Source organism: Coturnix japonica, unplaced genomic scaffold, assembly GCF_054131305.1.
Source record: "Coturnix japonica strain WE unplaced genomic scaffold, WE-NBRP24 Scf083, whole genome shotgun sequence".
Taxonomy (NCBI): domain Eukaryota; kingdom Metazoa; phylum Chordata; class Aves; order Galliformes; family Phasianidae; genus Coturnix; species Coturnix japonica.
Window position 1 is genome coordinate 48,539 of NW_028188986.1, and position 20,191 is coordinate 68,729.

Below are 20,191 nucleotides of genomic sequence, written 5' to 3' on the forward strand. Positions count from 1 at the left end.
CCACCACCCCCATTTTACCCCCTTTTTTCCCCCTAAAAACCCCAAAATTTCACCTAAAAACCCCAAATTTCCACTTTTTTCCCCCAAATTTCCCCTCCCCACACCCCAAAATATCCAAAACCCACCATTTTTACCACAAAATGTCCCAATTTTGCTCATTTTTACCCCATTTTCCCCCCTCAGGTACCACCTCTCCCCCTGAGGTAACCCCGAAATCCCCCATTTTTCCCTCATTTTTCCCCCTAAAAACCCCAAATTTTCACCTAAAAACCCCAAATTTCCACTTTTTCCCCCAAATTTCCCCTCCCCACACCCCAAAATGTCCAAAACCCACCATTTTAACCACAAAAAAACCCAAATTTTGCCCTTTTTTACCCCATTTTCCCGCTCCGCGCCGTGGCCGCCATCTTGCCGCCGCCATTTTGTCCCCTCGGATCGACTCAACTGCGCGGCGCTGAAGGGGAAAAACTCGCCCATTTTTGAGGTAAAATCCGCCGATTTTGGTCCTTTTTGGGCCCAAATTCCTCCAGAAATGCATTTTTTCATCATTTTCTGACCGATTTGAGTCTTTTTTTTGTTAAAAAAGCGGCTTTTTAGGCCATTTTGGGGCAGAAAAATACTGCTCCCCCCCCCTTTCATTCACCACAATGGAACCGCTGCGGCCGCTCATGAATATTAATGAAGACCGCGAAAAGAAACTCATGAATATTGATAGGCCTCATGAATATTAATTACTCCGAGCTGACGGTCATTGGGAGCGTTAGTTCAGGTAGTTAATGAATATTAATGAGGCACGACCGGGAGGCAGAGATCTATGGGGCAGATCTATGGGGCAGATCCCATAGGGACCCATAGAGACCCATAGGGACCCCATAGGGACCCATAGAGACCCCATAGAGACCCCATAGAGACACATAGGGACCCATAGGGACCCATAGGGACCCCATAGGGACCCATAGAGACTCATAGGGACCCCATAGGGACCCATAGAGACCCATAGGGACCTATAGAGACCCATAGAGACCCATAGGGACCCATAGGGACCCATAGAGACCCATAGGGACCCATAGGGACCCATAGAGACCCATAGAGACCCATAGGGACACATAGGGACCCATAGAGACCCATAGGGACCCATAGGGACCCCATAGGGACCCCATAGGGACCCATAGGGACCCATAGGGACCCATAGAGACTCATAGAGACTCATAGGGACCCCATAGAGACCCATAGAGACCCATAGAGACACATAGAGACCCATAGGGACACATAGGGACCCATAGGGACCCATAGGGACCCATAGAGACCCATAGGGACCCATAGGGACCCATAGGGATCCCACCCACCCCTCCCCACTTCCTCCCCCCCCATCAATGGGGCCTGTATCCATTGAGAGCACCTTTATTTCTGTGGGGCTGGAGGCACTTGTGGGGTGGAGTGTGGGGCAGCCCCACAGGGCTCAGCTGGGGGGGGCACTTGTGGGGCAGAGGAGTCACTTATGGGGCAGAGAGACCACTTGTGGGTCTCACTATGGGGCTGAGAGTCACTTATGGGTCTCCCTATGGGGCTGAGGGGTAACTTATGGGGCAGAGGGGTCACTTATGGGGCTGAGAGACCACTTGTGGGTCTCCCAGTGGGGCAGAGGAGTCACTTGTAGGGTAGAGGGGTCACTTATGGGGCAGAGGGGTCACTTATGGGGCAGAGGGGTCTCTTATGGGGCTGAGAGACCACATGTGGGTCTCACTATGGGGCTGAGGGGTCACTTGTGGGGCAGAGGGGTCACTTGTGGGGCAGAGGGACCACTTGTAGGTCTCCCTATGGGGCTGAGGGGTCACTTATGGGGCTGAGGGTTCACTTATAGGGCAGAGGGTTCACTTATAGGGCTGAGGGTTCACTTATGGGGCAGAGGGTTCACTTATGGGGCAGAGGGGTCACTTATGGGGCTGAGAGACCACATGTGGGTCTCACTATGGGGCTGAGGGGTCACTTGTGGGGCAGAGGGGTCACTTATGGGGCAGAGGAGTCACTTATGGGGCAGAGGGGTCACTTATGGGGCAGAGGGGTCACTTATGGGGCAGAGGGACCACTTGTGGGTCTCACTATGGGGCAGAGGGACCACTTGTGGGTCTCACTATGGGGCAGAGGGTTCACTTATGGGGCAGAGGGTTCACTTATGGGGCAGAGGGTTCACTTATAGGGCTGAGGAGTCACTTATAGGGCTGAGAGTCACTTATGGGTCTCACTATGGGGCTGGGAGTCACTTGTGGGGTGGGAGTCGCCATGGGGCTGGGGGTCGCTATGGGGTTCAGAGTTGCTATGGGGCTCAGAGTCGCTATGGGGCTGGGGGTCGCTATGGGGCTGGGGGTCGTTATGGGGCTGGGGGTCGCTATGGGGCAGGAGCTTGCTATGGGGCTCAGAGTCGCTATGGGGCTGGGTGTCGCTATGGGGCAGGAGCTTGCTATGGGGCTGGGGGTCGCTATGGGGCAGGAGCTTGCTATGGGGCTGGGGGTCGCTATGGGGCAGGAGCTTGCTATGGGGCTGGGTGTCGCTATGGGGCTGGGAGTCGCTATGGGGCTGGGGGTCGCTATGGGGCAGGAGCTTGCTATGGGGCTGGGGATCGCTATGGGGCTGGGGGTCGCTATGGGGCTGGGTGTCGCTATGGGGCTGGGTGTCGCTATGGGGCTCAGAGTCGCTATGGGGGTAGACGACGAAAAAGAGCTTCTGCCCCACAAGTGTCAGCCAGGCTGCAAAGAGACCCCAAAATCCCATTAAATGACCCCAAAATGCCCCATAGACACCCCATATCCCCCCATAGACACCCCATAGAGCCCCATAGACACCCCATATCCCCCCATATCCCCCCATAGACACCCCATAGAGCCCCATAGACACCCCATATCCCCCCATAGACACCCCATATCCCCCCATAGACACCCCATATCTCCCCATATCCCCCCTATATGACCCTATAACCCCTGATATAGCCCCATAGTGACCCTTTATCCCCCCATATCCCCCTATATGACCCCATATCCCCCCATATATCCCCATAGTCACCCCATATCCCCCCATATCCCCCCATAGACACCCCATATCCCCCCATAGACACCCCATATCCCCCCATATCCCCCCATAGACACCCCATAGCCCCTATAGACACCCCATATCCCCCCTATAGACACCCCATATCCCCCCATATCCTCCCATAGACACCTCATATCCCCCATATCCCCCCATAGAGCCCCATAGATACCCCATAGAGCCCCATAGACACCCCATATCCCCCTATATCCCCCCATAGACACCCCATATCCCCCCATATCCCCCCATATCCCCCCATAGACACCCCATATCCCCCCATAGACACCCCATATCCCCCATATCCCCCCATAGAGCCCCATAGAGCCCCATAGATACCCCATATCCCCCATATCCCCCCATAGAGCCCCATAGATACCCCATAGAGCCCCATAGCCCCCCATAGAGCCCCATAAATACCCCATAGCCCCCCATAGCCCCCCATATCCCCCCATATACCCCCCATATCCCCCCATAGACACCCCATATCCCCCCATATCCCCCCATATCCCCCCATAGACACCCCATATCCCCCCATATCCCCCTATAGACCCCCATATCCCCCCATAGACACCCCATATCCCCCCATATCCCCTTATAGAACCCCATATCTTTACCCATTGCTCGTTGTAGGGCTGGCAGCCTTTGTGCCCACCTGACCCCCAGCAGATATAGGGGGACCCCCATAGCACCCCATAGAGCCCAATAGACACCCCATATCCCCCATATCCCCCCATAGAGCCCCATAGATACCCCATAGAGCCCCATAGACCCACATAGACACCCCATATCCCCCCATAGAGCCCCATAGACCCCCATAGACACCCCATATCCCCCCATAGACACCCCATATCCCCCCATATCCCCCCATAGACACCCCACATACCCCCATATCCCCCCATAGACACCCCATGTCCCCCCATATCCCCTTATAGGACCCCATAGACAACCCATATCCCCCCATAGACACCCCATATCCCCCCATAGACACCCCATATCCCCCCATATCCCCCCATAGACACCCCATATCCCCCCATATCCCCCCATAGACACCCCATATCCCCCCATATCCCCCTATAGACACCTCATGTCCCCCATATTCCCCCATAGAGCCCCATAGATACCCCATATCCCCCCATATCCCCCCATAGACACCCCACATACCCCCATATCCCCCCATATCCCCCCATAGACACCCCATATCCCCTTATAGCACCCCATAGACAACCCATATCCCCCCATATCCCCCCATATCCCCCCATATCCCCCCATATCCTTACCCATACATCGCTGTAGGGCTGGCAGCCTTTGAGCCCACCTGACCCCCAGCAGATATAGGGGGACCCCCATAGAGCCCCATAGAGCCCAATAGACACCCCATATCCCCCCATAGAGCCCCATAGATACCCCATAGAGCCCCATAGACCCCCATAGACACCCCATATCCCCCCACAGAGCCCCATAAATACCCCATATCCCCCCATAGAGCCCCATAGATACCCCATAGAGCACCATAGCCCCCCATAGAGCCCCATAAATACCCCATATCCCCCCATAGCCCCCCATAGAGCCCCAAAGATACCCCATAGAGCCCCATAGACCCCCATAGACACCCCATATCCCCCTATATCCCCCCATATCCCCCTATATCCTCACCCATTGCTCGTTGTAGGGCTGGCAGCCTTTGAGCCCACCTGACCCCCAGCAGATATAGGGGGACCCCCATAGAGCCCCATAGACCCCATAAACACCCCATATCCCCCCATATCCCCCCATATCCCCCCATAGAGCCCCATAGATACCCCATAGAGCCCCATAGACCCACATAGACACCCCATATCCCCCCATAGAGCCCCATAGACCCACATAGACACCCCATATCCCCCCATAGAGCCTCATAAATACCCCATAGCTCCCCATAGCCCCCCATAGAGCCCCATAGATACCCCATAGAGTCCCATAGACCCCCATAGACACCCCATATCCCCCCATATCACCCTATAGACACCCCATATCCCCCCATATCCCCCCATAGACACCCCATATCCCCCCATATCCCCCCATATCCCCCCATAGACACCCCATATCCCCCTATAGACACCCCATATCCCCCCATATCCCCCTATAGACACCCCATATCCCCCATATCCCCCCATAGAACCCCATATCCCCCCATAGACACCCCATATCCCCCCATATCCCCCCATAGAACCCCATATCCCCCCATAGACACCCCATATCCCCCCATATCCCCCCATATCCCCCCATATCCCCCATATCCTCACCCATTGCTCGCTGTAGGGCCGGCAGCCTTTGAGCCCACCTGACCCCCAGCAGATATAGGGGGACCCCCATAGAGCCCCATAGACACCCCATATCCCCCCATATCCCCCCTTAGAGCCCCATAGATACCCCATAGAGCCCCATAGACCCCCATAGACACCCCATATCCCCCCACAGAGCCCCATAAATACCCCATATCCCCCCATAGCCCCCCATAGAGCCCCATAGATACCCAACAGAGCCCCATAGACCCCCATAGACACCCCATATCTCCCCATATCCCCCTATAGACACCCCATATCCCCCCATATCTCCCCATAGACACCCCATATCCCCCCATATCCCCCCATAGACACCCCATATCCCCCCATATCCCCCTATAGACACCCCATATCCCCCCATATCCCCTTATAGGACCCCATATCCTCACCCATTGCTCGCTGTAGGGCTGGCAGCCTTTGAGCCCACCTGACCCCCAGCAGATATAGGGGGACCCCCATAGCCCCCCATAGACACCCCATATCCCCCATATCCCCCCATAGAGCCCCATAGACCCACATACACACCCCATATCCCCCCATATCTCCCCATAGACACCGCATATACCCCATATCCCCCCATAGAGCCCCATAGATACCCCATAGAGCCCCATAGCCCCCCATAGACACCCCATATCCCCCCATAGAGCCCCATAAATACCCCATATCCCCCCATAGCCCCCCATAGAGCCCCACAGATACCCAATAGAGCCCCATAGACCCCCATAGACACCCCATATCCCCCCATAGACACCCCATATCCCCCCATATCCCCCCATAGACACCCCATATCCCCCCATAGAACCCCATATCCCCCCATATCCCCTATATCCTCACCCATTGCTCGCTGTAGGGCCGGCAGCCTTTGAGCCCACCTGACCCCCAGCAGATATAGGGGGACCCCCCCCAAGGTGACGGCGGCGGCCATAGAACAAACCCAGGGCTCAGCCCAGAGAGAGAAGAGCAGCAGCACCAGCCACTGCAGCATGAACAGCAGCGGGACCCACAGCGGGACCTATAGGGGGTTATATGGGGGGATATAGGGGGATATAGGGGGAGATATGGGGGGATATGGGGTGTCTATAGGGGATATGGGGTGTCTATGGGGGGATATGGGGGGATATGGGGTGTCTATGGGGGGATATGGGGGGATATGGGGGGATATGGGGGGATATGGGGGGATATGGGGTGTCTATGGGGGATATGGGGTGTCTATGGGGGGATATGGGGTGTCTATGGGGGGATATGGGGGGATATAGGGTGTCTATGGGGGGATATGGGGTGTCTATGGGGTAATATGGGGAGATATAGGGGGATATGGGGTGTCTATGGGGGGATATGGGGGGATATGGGGTGTCTATGGGGGGATATGGGGTGTCTATGGGGGGATATGGGGTGTCTATGGGGGGATATGGAGGAGATATGGGGGATATGGGGTGTCTATGGGGGGATATGGGGTGTCTATGGGGGGATATGGGGGATATGGGGTGTCTATGGGGGGATATGGGGGTCTATAGGGTATCTATGGGGTATCTATGGGTCCCTATGGGTCGCTATGGGGCCGTACCTTGATGGGACGTGCCATATGGGGTCTATGGGGTATCTATGGGGTGTCTATAGGGGGATATGGGGTGTCTATGGGGTATATGGGGTATCTATAGGGGTATATGGGGTCTTATGGGGTCTATGGGGTATCTATAGGGGTATATGGGGGTCTATAGGGTATCTATGGGGTCTATGGGGTATCTATGGGGTATCTATGGGTCGCTATGGGTCGCTATGGGGCCGTACCTTGATGGGCCGTGCCATATGTGGTCTATGGGGTATCTATAGGGGGATATGGGGGTATATGGGGTATCTATGGGGTCTATAGGGTATCTATGGGGTCTATGGGGTATCTATGGTGTCTATAGGGTATCTATGGGGTCTATGGGGTATCTATGGGGTCTATGGGGTATCTATGGGGTCTATAGGGGGATATGGGGTATATGGGGTATCTATGGGGTATCTATGGGGCTCTATGGGTCGCTATGGGGCCGTACCTTGATGGGCCGTGCCATGTGGGGTCTATGGGGTATCTATGGGGTATCTATGGGGTATCTATAGGGGTATATGGGGTGTCTATGGGGGATATGGGGTATCTATGGGGTCTATGGGGTATCTATGGGGTATCTATGGGGTATCTATGGGGTCTATAGGGTATCTATGGGGTCTATGGGGTATCTATGGGGTCTATAGGGGTATATGGGGTCGCTATGGGGCCGTACCTTGATGGGCCGTGCCATATGGGGTCTATGGGGTATCTATGGGGTCTATAGGGGTATATGGGGTCGCTATGGGGCCGTACCTTGATGGGCCGTGCCATATGGGGTCTATGGGGTATCTATGGGGTCTATAGGGTATCTATGGGGTATCTATGGGTCGCTATGGGTCGCTATGGGGCTGTACCTTGATGGGCCGTGCCATATGGGGTCTATGGGGTATCTATGTGGTGTCTATAGGGGGATATGGGGTGTCTATGGGGTCTATGGGGTATCTATGGGGTGTCTATAGGGGGATATGGGGTGTCTATGGGGGATATGGGGTATCTATAGGGGGATATGGGGGATATGGGGTATCTATAGGGGTCTATGGGGTCTGTGGGGTATCTATAGGGGGATATGGGGGGATATGAGGTGTCTATGGGGGGATATGGGGTGTCTATGGGGGGATATGGGGTCTTATGGGGTCTTATGGGGTTTATGGGATATCTATAGGGGGATATGGGGTCTATGGGGGAATATGGGGGGATATGGGTGTCTATGGGGGGATATGGGGTCTATGGGGGAGATACAGGGGGATATGTGGTCTATGGGGTATCTATAGGGGGATATGGGGTGTCTATGGGGGCATATGGGGTCTTATGTGGTCTATGGGGTATATGGGATATCTATAGGGGGATATGGGGGATATGGGGTATCTATAGGGGTCTATGGGGTCTGTGGGGTATCTATAGGGGGATATGGGGGATATGGGGTCTATGGGGTATCTATAGGGGGATATGGGGCAGCTATGGGGGGATATGGGGGATATGGGGTGTCTATTGGAGGATATGGGGTCTTATGGGGTCTTATGGGGTTTATGGGATATCTATAGGGGGATATGGGGGGATATGGGGCACTATGGGGTATCTATGGGGAATGTATGGGGTCTTATGGGGTCTATGGGGTATCTATAGGGAAATATGGGGGAGATAAGGGGGGATATGGGGTGTCTATGGGGGGATATGGGGTATCTATTGGGGGATATGGGGTCTATGTGGTATCTATAGGGGGATATGGGGGGATATGGGGTGTCTATGGGGGTCTATGGGGTATCTATAGGTGGATATGGGGGTATATGGGGTATATATAGGGGTGTATAGGGTATTTATGGGGTCTATAGGGTATCTATGGGGTCTATGGGGTATCTATGGGGTATCTATGGGGTATCTATGGGTCGCTATGTGTCGCTATGGGGCCGTACCTTGATGGGCCGTGCCATATGGGTCTATAGGGTATCTATGGGGTCTATAGGGTATCTATGGGGTCTATAGGGTATCTATGGGGTCTATGGGGTATCTATGGGGTATCTATGGGGCTCTATGTGTCGCTATGGGGCCGTACCTTGATGGGCCGTGCCATATGGGGTCTATGGGGTATCTATGGGGTGTCTATAGGGGGATATGGGGCGTCTATGGGGGATATGGGGTATCTATAGGGTTATATGGGGTATCTATGGGGTATCTATGGGTCGCTATGGGTCGCTATGGGGCCGTACCTTGATGGGCCGTGCCATATGGGGTCTATGGGGTATCTATGGGGTCTATAGGGTATCTATGGGGTCTATGGGGTATCTATGGGGTATCTATGGGGTCTATAGGGTATCTATGGGGTATCTATGGGGTATCTATGGGTCGCTATGGGTCGCTATGGGGCCGTACCTTGATGGGCCGTGCCATATGGGGTCTATGGGGTATCTATGGGGTATCTATGGGGTATCTATGGGGTCTATGGGGTATCTATGGGGTCTATAGGGGTATATGGGGTCGCTATGGGGCCGTACCTTGATGGGCCGTGCCATGTGGGGTCTATGGGGTATCTATGGGGTGTCTATGGGGTCTATGGGGTATCTATGGGGTCTATAGGGTATCTATGGGGTCTATAGGGTATCTATGGGGTCTATGGGGTATCTATGGGGTCTATAGGGGTATATGGGGTCGCTATGGGGCCGTACCTTGATGGGCCGTGCCATATGGGGTCTATGGGGTATCTATGGGGTCTATGGGGTATCTATGGGGTCTATAGGGGTCTATGGGTCGCTATGGGGCCGTACCTTGATGGGCCGTGCCATATGGGGTCTCTGTCGTCGCAGTATGAGCAGGGCGGTGACGGTGACCCCGTACCACACGTGGTTAACGATGCCCACGTAATTAATGAGCGTGTAGATGTCACCAGTGACCAGCATCAGCACCGTGGTGATACACTGAGACATATAGGGACATATAGGGGATATAGGGGATATAGGGGATATAGGGGATATAGGGGATATAGGGGATATAGGGACATATAGGGACATATAGGGGATATAGGGACATATAGGGGATATAGGGGATATAGGGACATATAGGGACATATAGGGGATATAGGGGATATAGGGGATATAGGGACATATAGGGACATATAGGGGATATAGGGGATATAGGGGATATAGGGGATATAGGGGATATAGGGACATATAGGGGATATAGGGGATATAGGGGATATAGGGACATATAGGGGATATAGGGACATATAGGGGATATAGGGACATATAGGGGATATAGGGGGTATAGGGGATATAGGGGATATAGGGACATATAGGGGATATAGGGGGTATAGGGGATATAGGGGGTATAGGGGGTATAGGGGATATAGGGACATATAGGGACATATAGGGGATATAGGGGATATAGGGACATATAGGGACATATAGGGGATATAGGGGATATAGGGGATATAGGGACATATAGGGACATATAGGGGATATAGGGGATATAGGGGATATAGGGGATATAGGGGATATAGGGACATATAGGGGATATAGGGGATATAGGGGATATAGGGACATATAGGGGATATAGGGGATATAGGGGATATAGGGACATATAGGGACATATAGGGGATATAGGGGATATAGGGGATATAGGGACATATAGGGACATATAGGGGATATAGGGGATATAGGGACATATAGGGGATATAGGGGATATAGGGACATATAGGGACATATAGGGGATATAGGGGATATAGGGACATATAGGGACATATAGGGACATATAGGGACATATAGGGACATATAGGGACATATAGGGGATATAGGGGATATAGGGACATATAGGGGATATAGGGACATATAGGGGATATAGGGGATATAGGGGGTATAGGGGATATAGGGACATATAGGGGATATAGGGGATATAGGGGATATAGGGACATATAGGGGATATGGGGGATATAGGGGATATAGGGACATATAGGGGATATGGGGGATATAGGGGATATAGGGGATATAGGGACATATAGGGGATATAGGGGATATAGGGGATATAGGGACATATAGGGTATATAGGGACATATAGGGGATATAGGGTATATAGGGACATATAGGGGATATAGGGGATATAGGGGATATAGGGACATATAGGGACATATAGGGGATATAGGGGATATAGGGGATATAGGGGATATAGGGGATATAGGGGGTATAGGGGATATAGGGGGTATAGGGGGTATAGGGACATATAGGGACATATAGGGGATATAGGGGATATAGGGGGTATAGGGGGTATAGGGACATATAGGGACATATAGGGGATATAGGGGATATAGGGGATATAGGGGATATAGGGGGTATAGGGGGTATAGGGGGTATAGGGGGTATAGGGACATATAGGGACATATAGGGGATATAGGGGATATAGGGGATATAGGGACATATAGGGGATATAGGGGATATAGGGGATATAGGGGATATAGGGGATATAGGGGATATAGGGGATATAGGGGATATAGGGGGTATAGGGGGTATAGGGGATATAGGGGGTATAGGGGATACAGGGGATATACGGGGTATAGGGGATATAGGGACATATAGGGGATATAGGGGGTATAGGGGATATAGGGGATATAGGGACATATAGGGGATATAGGGGATATAGGGACATATAGGGACATATAGGGGATATAGGGACATATAGGGACATATAGGGGATATAGGGGATATAGGGACATATAGGGGATATAGGGGGTATAGGGACATATAGGGGATATAGGGGATATAGGGGATATAGGGGATATAGGGGATATAGGGGATATAGGGACATATAGGGGATATAGGGGATATAGGGACATATAGGGGATATAGGGACATATAGGCACATATAGGGGATATAGGGACATATAGGGGATATAGGGGATATAGGGACATATAGGGGATATAGGGGATATAGGGGGTATAGGGACATATAGGGATATAGGGGATATAGGGGATATAGGGACATATAGGGGATATAGGGGATATAGGGGGTATAGGGACATATAGGGATATAGGGGATATAGGGGATATAGGGACATATAGGGGATATAGGGGATATAGGGGGTATAGGGACATATAGGGATATAGGGGATATAGGGGATATAGGGACATATAGGGGATATAGGGGATATAGGGGGTATAGGGACATATAGGGATATAGGGGATATAGGGGATATAGGGACATATAGGGGATATAGGGGATATAGGGACATATAGGGGATATAGGGACATATAGGGGATGTAGGGGATATAGGTGATATAGGGGATATAGGGGATATAGAGGATATAGGGGATATAGGGGATATAGGGACATATAGGGACATATAGGCACATATAGGGGATATAGGGGATATAGGGACATATAGGGGATATGGGGGATATAGGGACCCATAGAGATACATAGAGACCCATAGGGACATATAGAGACACATAGAGGGATATAGGGACACATAGAGACCCCATAGAGGGATATAGGGGATATAGAGGGATATAGGGACACATAGAGACCCATAGAGACCCATAGAGACACATAGAGACCCATAGGGACACATAGGAACCCATAGAGGGTTACAGGGACACATAGAGGGATATAGGGGGATATAGGGACCCATAGAGACCCATATGCCCCCACAGAGACCCCATATCCCCCCATAGACACCCCATAGTGCCCCTTAGACACTCCATATCCCCCCATAGAACCCCATAAACACCCCATACCACCCCATATCCCCACATAGAGCCCCATAGACATCCCATATCCCCCCATATCCCCACATAGACACCCCATATGCCCCATAGTCACCCCATATCCCCCTATATCCCCCATAGTCACCCCATATCCCCCCACAGACACCCCATATCCCCCCATATCTCCCCATATCTCCCCATAGACACCCCATAGAGCCCCATAGACACCCCATATGCCCCCATATCCCCCCATAGACACCCCATATCCCCCCACATCCCCCCATAGACACCCCATATCCCCCCATATCCCCCCATAGACACCCCATAGTGCCCCATATCCCCCCATAGACACCCCATATCCCCCCAATACCCCCCATATCCCCCCATATAACCCCATATCCCCCCATAGACACCCCATATCCCCCTATATCCCCCCACAGACACCCCATATCCCCCCATATCCCCCCATAGACACCCCATATCCCCCTATATCCACCCATATCCCCCCATATCCCCCCATAACCTACAGTGACCAGTAGGGCCGGCACTGGGGTCTTCCTGTCCACGTGGATCATGGCCAATAGGGCCGGGAGGTGACCCCGACGGGCACCAGCATAGAACAACCTATAGGGGATAGAGGGGATATAGGGGATATGGGGTTATATAGGGGGTTATGGGGGGATATATGGGGTTATATGGGGGGATATAGGGGATATGGGGGGATATAGGGGGGATATATGGGAGATATGGGGGGATATGGGGGATACGGGGTTATATAGGGGGTTATGGGGGGATATGGGGTCAGTAGGGGAAGATATGGGGTGTCTATGGGGGGATATGGGGGGATATGGGATGTCTATGGGGGTATATGGGGAGATATGGGATGTCTATGGGGGTATATGGGGAGATATGGGGTGTCTATGTGGGGATATGGGGGGATATATGGGGTTATATGGGGGGATATAGGGGATATGGGGGATATATAGGGGGTTATGGGGGGATATGGGGTCAGTAGGGGAAGATATGGGGTGTCTATGGGGGGATATAGGGGATATAGGGGGGATATGGGGGGATATGAGGGGATATGGGGTGTCTATGGGTGTCTATGGGGGGATATGGGGTTATATAGGGGGATATGGGGGGATATGGGGTGTCTATGGGGGGATATGGGGGGATATGAGGTGTCTATGGGGGGATATAGGGGGGATATGGGGGATATATGGGGTTATATGGGGGGATATGGGGGGATATAGGGGGGATATGGGGTGTCTATGGGGGGATATGGGGGGATATGGGGGGATATGGGGGATATATGGGGTTATGGGGGGATATGGGGTCAGTAGGGGAAGATATGGGATGTCTATGGGGGTATATGGGGGGATATAGGGGGATATGGGGTGTCTATAGGGGATATGGGGGGATATGGGGTGTGTATAGGGTGATATGGGGGGATATGCAGGTATATGGGGGATATGGGGTGGATATGGGGAGATATGGGGCACTATGGGGTGTCTATGGGGGGATATGGGGAGATATGGGGGATATGGGGTTATATGGGGTTATATGGGGGGATATGGGCTGTCTATGGGGGGATATGGGGGGATATGGGGCAGCTATGGGGTGTCTATGGGGACTCTATGGGGTCTCAATGGGGTGTCTATAGGGTGTCTATGGGGATCCTATGGGGTGTCTATGGGGTGGCTATGGGATGGCTATGAGGTGTCTATGGGGTGTCTATGGGGGGATATGGGGGGATATGGGGTGTCTATGGGGCAGCTATGGGGTTTCTATGGGGCTCTATGGGGCGGCTACGGGGTGTCTATGGGGACCCTATGGGGATCCTATGGGGTCCTTATGGGGTGTCTATGGCGTGTCTATGGGGCAGCTATGGGGTGTCTATGGGGTGTCTATGGGGGGATATGGGGTGTCTATGGGGGGATATGGGGGGATATGGGGTGTCTATGGGGCAGCTATGGGGTGTCTATGGGGTGTCTATGGGGCAGCTATGGGGTGTCTATGGGGTATCTATGGGGTGTCTATATGGGGTGTCTATGGGGCAGCTATGGGGTGTCTATGGGATGTCTATGGGGGGATATGGGGCAGCTATGGGGCAGCTATGGGGTGTCTATGGGGCAGCTATGGGGCAGCTATGGGGTGTCTATGGGGTGTCTATGGGGCAGCTATGGGGTGTCTATGGGGTGTCTATGGGGTGTCTATGGGGTGTCTATGGGGTGTCTATATGGGGTGTCTATGGGGCAGCTATGGGGTGTCTATGGGGGGATATGGGGCAGCTATGGGGCAGCTATGGGCTGTCTATGGGGTATCTATGGGGTGTCTATGGGGCAGCTATGGGGCAGCTATGGGGCAGCTATGGGGTGTCTATGGGGATCCTATGGGGCAGCTATGGGGCAGCTATGGGGTGTCTATGGGGCAGCTATGGGGTGTCTATGGGGCAGCTATGGGGTGTCTATGGGGTGTCTATGGGGTGTCTATGGGGCAGCTATGGGGCAGCTATGGGGTGTCTATGGGGCAGCTATGGGGTGTCTATGGGGCAGCTATGGGGCAGCTATGGGGTGTCTATGGGGCAGCTATGGGGTGTCTATGGGGTGTCTATGGGGCAGCTATGGGGTGTCTATGGGGTGTCTATGGGGCAGCTATGGGGCAGCTATGGGGTGTCTATGGGGCAGCTATGGGGTGTCTATGGGGCAGCTATGGGGCAGCTATGGGGCAGCTATGGGGCAGCTATGGGGCAGCTATGGGGTGTCTATGGGGTGTCTATGGGGTATCTATGGGGCAGCTATGGGGCAGCTATGGGGTGTCTATGGGGTGTCTATGGGGCAGCTATGGGGATCCTATGGGGTGTCTATGGGGTGTCTATGGGGTGTCTATGGGGCGGCTATGGGGTGTCTATGGGGCAGCTATGGGGTGTCTATGGGGCAGCTATGGGGATCCTATGGGGCAGCTATGGGGTGTCTATGGGGCAGCTATGGGGCAGCTATGGGGTGTCTATGGGGCAGCTATGGGGATCCTATGGGGCAGCTATGGGGTGTCTATGGGGCAGCTATGGGGTGTCTATGGGGCAGCTATGGGGCAGCTATGGGATGTCTATGGGGGGATATAGGGCAGCTATGGGGTGTCTATGGGGTGTCTATGGGGCAGCTATGGGGTGTCTATGGGGCAGCTATGGGGTGTCTATGGGGTGTCTATGGGGCAGACCTGGAGCAGGTGAACAGGGACCCATTGACTCCCCCGAACGTGGACATGGTGACGGCGAGTGGCAGCACCCACTGCAGGGCTGGCAACGCCCGCTGCCCAAAGGTCTGTATGTGGGGCACAGTTATGGGGCTGCCCCATAGATGGGAACAGCCGGACACATAGGGACACATAGGGACACATAGGGACACATAGGGACCCATAGGGACACATAGGGACCCATAGAGACCCATAGGGACCCATAGGGACCCATAGAGACCCATAGGGACCCATAGGGACCCATAGGGACCCATAGAGACCCATAGGGACACATAGGGACCCATAGAGACACATAGGGACCCATAGGGACCCATAGAGACCCATAGAGACCCATAGAGACCCATAGGGACCCATAGGGACCCATAGGGACCCATAGGGACCCATAGGGCCGGCAGCGCCCGCTGCCCAAAGGTCTGTATATGGGGCACAGCTATGGGGCTGCCCCATAGATGGGAACAGCCGGACACATAGGGACACATAGGGACACATAGGGACACATAGGGACCCATAGGGACACATAGGGACCCATAGAGACCCATAGGGACCCATAGGGACCCATAGAGACCCATAGGGACCCATAGGGACCCATAGGGACCCATAGAGACCCATAGGGACACATAGGGACCCATAGAGACACATAGGGACCCATAGGGACCCATAGAGACCCATAGAGACCCATAGAGACCCATAGGGACCCATAGGGACCCATAGGGACCCATAGGGACCCATAGGGCCGGCAGCGCCCGCTGCCCAAAGGTCTGTATATGGGGCACAGCTATGGGGCTGCCCCATAGATGGGAACAGCCGGACACATAGGGACACATAGGGACACATAGGGACACATAGGGACCCATAGGGACACATAGGGACCCATAGAGACCCATAGGGACCCATAGGGACCCATAGAGACCCATAGGGACCCATAGGGACCCATAGGGACCCATAGAGACCCATAGGGACACATAGGGACCCATAGAGACACATAGGGACCCATAGGGACCCATAGAGACCCATAGAGACCCATAGAGACCCATAGGGACCCATAGGGACCCATAGGGACCCATAGGGACCCATAGGGCCGGCAGCGCCCGCTGCCCAAAGGTCTGTATATGGGGCACAGCTATGGGGCTGCCCCATAGATGGGAACAGCCAGACCCATAGGGACACATAGAGACACACAGGGACACACAAGGACACATAGGGACACATAGGGACCCATAGGGACCCATAGAGACCCATAGAGACCCATAGAGACCCATAGGGACACATAGGGACCCATAGGGACCCATAGGGACCTATAGGGACCTATAGAGACACATAGGGACCCATAGGGACCCATAGGGACCCATAGAGACACATAGGGACCCATAGAGACCCATAGGGACCCATAGGGACACATAGAGACCCATAGGGACCCATAGGGACCTATAGGGACCCATAGAGACACATAGGGACCCATAGGGACCCATAGGGACCCATAGGGACCCATAGAGACACATAGGGACCCATAGAGACCCATAGGGACACATAGAGACCCATAGGGACCCATAGAGACCCATAGGGCCGGCAGCGCCCGCTGCCCAAAGGTCTGTATATGGGGCACAGCTATGGGGCTGCCCCATAGATGGGAACAGCCAGACCCATAGGGACACATAGGGACACATAGGGACACATAGGGACACATAGAGACACATAGAGACACATAGGGACACATAGGGACCCATAGAGACCCATAGAGACCCATAGAGACACATAGAGACCCATAGAGACCCATAGGGACCCATAGGGACCCATAGGGACCCATAGAGACCCATAGAGACCCATAGAGACCCATAGGGACCCATAGAGACACATAGGGACACATAGGGACACATAGGGACCCATAGGGACCCATAGGGACCCATAGGGCCGGCAGCGCCCGCTGCCCAAAGGTCTGTATATGGGGCACAGTTATGGGGCTGCCCCATAGATGGGAACAGCCGGACCCATAGAGACACATAGGGACACATAGGGACACATAGAGACCCATAGGGACCCATAGGGACCCATAGAGACCCATAGGGACCCATAGGGACCCATAGGGACCCATAGAGACACATAGAGGCCCATAGGGACCCATAGGGACCCATAGGGACCCATAGGGCCGGCAGCGCCCGCTGCCCAAAGGTCTGTATGTGGGGCACAGTTATGGGGCTGCCCCATAGATGGGAACAGCCGGACACATAGAGACACATAGAGACACATAGGGACACATAGGGACCCATAGGGACCCATAGGGACACATAGGGACACATAGGGACCCATAGGGACACATAGGGACACATAGAGACCCATAGAGACACATAGGGACACATAGAGACCCATAGAGACCCATAGGGACCCCCATCTCCTCCCCTGCCCCCCATATCCCCCCATATCTGCCCCATACTCCCCCATATCCCCCATAGACACCCAATAGCCCCCCATAGACACCCCATATCCCTCCATATAACCCCATATCCCCCCATAGAGCCCCATAGACACCCCATATGCCCCCATATCCACCCCATATCCCCCCATAGACACCACATATCCCCCTATATAACCCCATATCCCCCTTATATCCCCCCATAAAACCCCATAGACACCCCATATCCCCCATATCCCCCCATAGACACCCCATAGACACCCTATATCCCCCCATATCCCCCTATAGACACCCTATATTACCCTATATCCCCCATATCCCCCTATATAACCCCATATATCCCCTATATCCCCCCATATTCCCCTATATCCCCCCATATCCCCCATATCCCCCCCATATCCCAATATAGACACCCCATATCCCCATATCCCCCCATAGAGCCCCATAGACACCCCATATCCCCCATATCCCCCCATATCCCCCCATATAACCCCATATCCCCCCATAGACACCCCATATCCCCCCATATCCCCTATATCCCCCCATAGACACCCCATATCCCCCCATAGACACCCCATAGACACCCTATATCCCCCCATATCCCCCTATAGACACCCTATATTACCCTATATCCCCCATATCCCCCTATATAACCCCATATATCCCCTATATCCCCCCATATCCCCCATATCCCCCCATAGACACCCCATATCCCCCCTATATCTTCTATATCCCCTCATATAACCCCATAGTCACCCCAAATCCCCCCTATATCCCCCTATATCCCCCCATAGACACCCCATATCCCCCCGTAGACACCCCATATCACCCCATATCCCCCCACAGACACCCCATATCCCCCCTATATCCCCCCATATCCCCCCATATCTCCCCATATCCCCCCATATCCCCCCATATAACCCCATAGACACCATATAACCCCATATCCCCCATACCCCCCATATAACCCCATATATCCCCCATATCCCCCCTATATCCCCCCATATCCCCCCATAGACACCCCATATCCCCCCATATAACCCCATATATCCCCCTATATCCCCCCCTATATCCCCATAATCTGCCCCCGTACCACGGCGACAGCGTCTGATTGGACGATTTCTGTGGGCGCCATGACGGTGACATAGGCCACATTGGCCATGACGTAAAGGAAGGTGACCAATGGGAGCGAGATGCAGATGGCCAATGGGAGGTTCCTGCATAATCATATGCAAATGAGATGCAAAGTGGATGCAAATGAGATGGAAATTGGCTCTATGGGGTGTCTATGGGGTTATATAGGGGGATATGGGGTTATATGGGGTTATATGGGGGGATATGGGGGGGATATGGGGTTATATAGGGGGATATGGGGTGTCTATGGGGGGATATGGAGTGTCCATGGGGCTCTATGGGGTGTCTATGGGGGGATATGGGGGGATATGGGGGGATATGGGGGGATATGGGGGGATATGGGGGGATATGGGGGGATATGGGGGGATATGGGGGGACTGTGGGGGGATATGGGGGGATATGGGGTGTCTATGGGGTGATATGGGGTGTCTATGGGGGGATATGGGGAAATATGGGGTTATATGGGGGGATATGGGGTTATATAGGGGGATATGGGGTGTCTATGGGGGATATGGGGTGTGTATGGGGGAATATGGGGGGATATGGGGTGTCTATGGGGTGTCTATGGGGGGATATGGGGGGATATGGGGTTTCTATGGGGGATATGGGGGGATATGGGGTGTGTATGGGGTTATATGGGGGGATATGGGGGGGATATGGGGTTATATAGGGGGATATGGGGTGTCTATGGGTGGATATGGGGTGTCTATATTGGGAT

At 53.6% G+C, this 20,191-nt stretch overlaps 2 protein-coding genes across 5 annotated transcripts in view; both read right to left on the reverse strand.

The window, feature by feature from the left end:
- LOC107307214 (phosphoenolpyruvate carboxykinase [GTP], mitochondrial) overlaps window positions 1-530 on the reverse strand; it is a 45,683-nt gene extending 45,153 nt beyond the window's left edge. For 2 of the 4 annotated variants that reach the window (XM_085534464.1, XM_085534461.1), the window contains exon 1: window positions 376-530. The gene's annotated coding sequence lies outside the window, so the exon portion shown is untranslated. The remainder of the gene's footprint in view (window positions 1-375) is intronic. The other 2 variants (XM_085534465.1, XM_085534462.1) reach the window with 2 other exon arrangements.
- Window positions 531-1,385: 855 nt separating this feature from the next.
- The window catches only part of LOC146751492 (large neutral amino acids transporter small subunit 2-like), a 32,987-nt gene continuing 14,181 nt past the window's right edge, over window positions 1,386-20,191 (reverse strand). Inside the window, exons 7-12 of the mRNA XM_085534444.1 lie at window positions 19,433-19,556; window positions 15,897-16,000; window positions 13,208-13,304; window positions 9,753-9,902; window positions 6,237-6,414; window positions 1,386-2,744 (exon numbers count right to left, since the gene is read on the reverse strand). Of these exons, the coding sequence (XP_085390570.1) occupies window position 16,000; window positions 19,433-19,556 (125 nt within the window). The 3' untranslated portion in view covers window positions 1,386-2,744; window positions 6,237-6,414; window positions 9,753-9,902; window positions 13,208-13,304; window positions 15,897-15,999. The remainder of the gene's footprint in view (window positions 2,745-6,236; window positions 6,415-9,752; window positions 9,903-13,207; window positions 13,305-15,896; window positions 16,001-19,432; window positions 19,557-20,191) is intronic.